This window comes from Echinops telfairi, unplaced genomic scaffold (assembly GCF_000313985.2).
Source record: "Echinops telfairi isolate 266 unplaced genomic scaffold, ASM31398v2 ScPeMD7_25;HRSCAF=90, whole genome shotgun sequence".
In the NCBI taxonomy this organism is placed as follows: Eukaryota; Metazoa; Chordata; class Mammalia; order Afrosoricida; family Tenrecidae; genus Echinops; species Echinops telfairi.
In genome coordinates, this window is record NW_022103922.1 from 2,176,681 (window position 1) to 2,180,295 (window position 3,615).

General features: G+C 59.5%; 1 protein-coding gene across 1 annotated transcript in view; it reads right to left on the bottom strand.

Annotated features, from left to right (window-relative positions):
• Window positions 1-3,615, bottom strand: part of COL5A1 (collagen type V alpha 1 chain) — a 99,015-nt gene that overhangs the window by 24,505 nt on the left and 70,895 nt on the right. Inside the window, exon 41 of the mRNA XM_045289356.1 lies at window positions 621-728. Coding sequence (XP_045145291.1) covers window positions 621-728 — 108 coding nt within the window. The remainder of the gene's footprint in view (window positions 1-620; window positions 729-3,615) is intronic.

The window sequence follows — 3,615 nt, forward strand, 5'->3', positions numbered from 1 at the left end:
GGGGAGCTCATACTGAAAACATGTTTTCAAATTGGACAGCCAACACGACAGTTTTGTAACAGGAAACTGAATTACTGTGTTTCCAAGGATGTGATTAAAATCTTCCCCTCTGCCGTTCTGGGGACGCAGGCCTTTGCGTATGCACAGGGGAGAGCGTTAGAAGTGTCGCCGGAAACCCCGCACGTGCGTGTGGCAGGCGGGCCCTCAGAGACTCATTGCGTGTCTCCTTCGAACGAGGGATAAAACCCAAGCGCCTGCGGCCAGCGGGTCGGGAAGGTGAAGCGGGGTCTTAATGAGGGAGCCTGGATCATTCCGAACAGGCGCGGGACACAGAGCTAGCGTGGCCCCTGCTCAGCCAGCAGGCTGTGTGGGGTTGGGTATATGAGGTTTGTCTTGGCCCGGTTCTAACTCCGCTCTCCAGTCTCCTGGGCTCCAAGCTTGTGAGGGTCTCGCCCATCACTGCTCACCTGGGGCAGCTGGTGGCTCGCTGCCCACCCAGCCACTGAGCCCTGCCCTGGGAGCACTGCTCTGTGTCCAGAGAGCCCCTCGCCCCTGGCCTGGGTGGGCCTGTGGGGCTCAGTGCAGTGTCTCAGTTAGGCGGCCTTGCTCACAGTCCCTACCTTATCTCCGTCTTCTCCAGGGGGACCCACAGGGCCGGCTGGGCCTGGGAGTCCTACGGGGCCCTGGAGCCCATCTCGGCCAGCGGGGCCTTGTGGTCCTTTCTCACCCTAGAGAGGAGAGAGAGCCCCAGTTGGATGCAGGCCACTGCCCGGAGGAGGGAGGAAAGGTAGAGTGCCCACCACCCCAGGGGGGTTCAGCAGAGACCTCGGGGGCCCGCTCTGAACCACCCACCCACGCAGATCCTGGAAACATCATTCTTTCACTGATGGGTAAACTGAGGCACCATGAGTGGGTAGTAGAGGCAGGTCTCAACCCAGCCAGATGGTTTCTTGCCTGTGTGCATAGTCCTGCAAGTGACCAGGGCCCGGGGGCCAACCTGGCCACCACCCTGTTCACACATAGTTCTCTGCAGCTAGAGCTCCCTGCACACACGTACACGCACACACCACAACACACAAATGCATGTGTGTGTGCACACAGAGACATGCATGTCCTCACATGCACACATGTGCTCGCATGCATTCACACGCACACACACAAGCACCCAAACACATACTAACATGCACATACATTCCTTCACATGCACAGACATATGCATTCAATGCACACATACACATCCTCACATGCACATACACACACATATACCCACATGCATGCATTCTCTTGTGCATGCACAGACCCATGAAGACATGGACGAACATATGCATTCATACGCACATGTACCTACTCACATGTGAACACTCAGACACACTTATACAATACACACAGACATACTCATATGGCCATTCATGTATAGCAAACACAAACATGCACACACCGGCATATGCAGACATGCAAAGGCACATGAACTTGTGTACATGTACACACACAGCATATACTCATGCACAGACACAGACATGCAATGTGCACTCTCACATATGCAGGTGTGCACACACATGCACAACGTCATGCACACACACCCGTATGCATTCATGCACTCATGCAAATACGTGGGTGCATATATGGATATACACATGCACATGTATACCATGCACACAGACACCTACACACAGGCTCATGCAGGCGCTCACACACACACGCTCAGGCACACACACTGACATGCACATGTGCATGCGCACACACGCGATCTTCACTGTCCACCTGAGTTGGCTCCTCTGCGTCATCACCGCCCCTGGGCCAGCCCCGAGGCTCCAAAGTCCTGCTCCGCTTTGCCAGCCTTTGTTGTGCCCCAGCCTCGCAGGACCAGGGCTGGGCCCATCGGGGCGGGGGCGGAGGAGGAGATGGCCCCTGGTCATCCTCCTCTCTGTCCCCTGTCACACTCTTCTCAGACCTCAGCTCCTCCTCTGGCCAGGCCAGTGTGGAGAGGCCACGGCCACAGCCGGGCCCAGTCTGGCGCTGGCAGAGAGCCTGCCCCTGCTGCGGGGTCCCTGACGAAAAGCGTGACTTCTGTTTCCACAGAGACGGGCTGTTTGCGGCGGGCCTGCGCACGCACGGACTCTCCGTGTGCTGCGTTCCCCGTTTTCTGGGGCGGTTTTCAATGGGATGAATGCCCTGGGCTCCTCTGGGTCATGAGACGCCAGCCACGCTGCCTGTTTCCCTAACCACACTGAGCAGACCCCTGGCCACGCAGTTGTTTCCAAGGGCTTCTCACGCACAGCTCCCTCCGGGGCCTTCCTGGCAGGCACAGAGCACATGTGGGACATGACGCCGCTTCACAGGAACCAGCCCGCACCCGCGTCAGAGCTGGTGCCCAGCACCTGGGCCCACTCTCATCACCTGGCTCCGAGGGGACGCCGCGCTGGGGCTGGCCCTACTGTCTGCACACAGGGCCCCCAGGGGAAGGTTCAGAGCAAGAGGCTCACGTCGGGTGAGGCCCAGGGTGAGCTGGCCCAGGGTCAGGAACTGCTCTGGGGAGGGGCTTGCAGGGATGGGCATCGTGTGCGCGGCATGAAGAGACCCCCTGCCACAGGCAGGTTCCCAGGCCTGTCTTTTGTGTGACACTCACTGCGTGGGCTCCAACTGGCACCTTCCGGCTGAGTGCCAGGCAGGAGGGAGCATGCGTTAATCTCCCTGATGGGACACAGTACCCGGGCAGGTTTGGCAGAGGCACTGCCCATGCCCGGAGTTTTCACAAGCGCTGCACACTTCAGGGTTCACAGAGAAGCTGGGCCACCGAGGGACAGAAGACACCCCCTACCCTGATCAGCTGGGTGTCCTCCCTCCTGCGAGGGGAGCCTCTTCCCCCACTATCTCGCGCTCTCTCAAGACACAGCTGCAGCTACTCACATAGCAGGCAGAGGGTAGGCCCATGCCCTTGGCACTCCCAGGGGTAGGACCCCATCCCCTGAAGACACAGTGTCCCAGGTCCATGTTGGAAGTGGAGGCACGGGCTCAAAGCAGCCTCTGGTCAGAAGCCTGGGGACTGGGCCTCTCTCTCCCTGTTGCTCTCCTCCCTGCTCTGGGCACAGGGTAACTGTCATCAGATCCCACAATGCCTGGCCAGACCCCCTGCTGGCAGTCCACATCCCTGGAGCAGGGCATCTGGTGCCTCTCTCCACTGACCCCTGTTCAGGAAGTCCAGGCGGATGGATGACACCCAGTTTGCAGCTGCAGCGGGCGTGTGCTCTGATGCGTAATTTCATGTCTGAACAAAGGGCACCTTCTTGGCCCCATGGTGGCAGAGCCGCGCCCCCCAGGGAGAGCTGTGGCTCCTGCCGGGTGCCCAGCCTGAGTCTGCCTCATTCCCTGGTTCCAGCAGGTGGACGGTCCTGCGTGGAGGTGACCAGCGTCACGATGCCTTAACCTTCTGGGAGGGCCTGCCTCTTGACCAGCCAACCCTGCTCACTGTGTCCCAGATACTGTGGGTGACAAGGGCCCCGATGCCCCAGGAGGTCACCCTAGTGGTGCTGTCATCTGTCCTGCGTGTTCAGGTGGGTCCCGCGGCATATGGTCTCCTCCCTCCGGCCACAGTTTCAGGGTGAGAGCCAGGTTCTG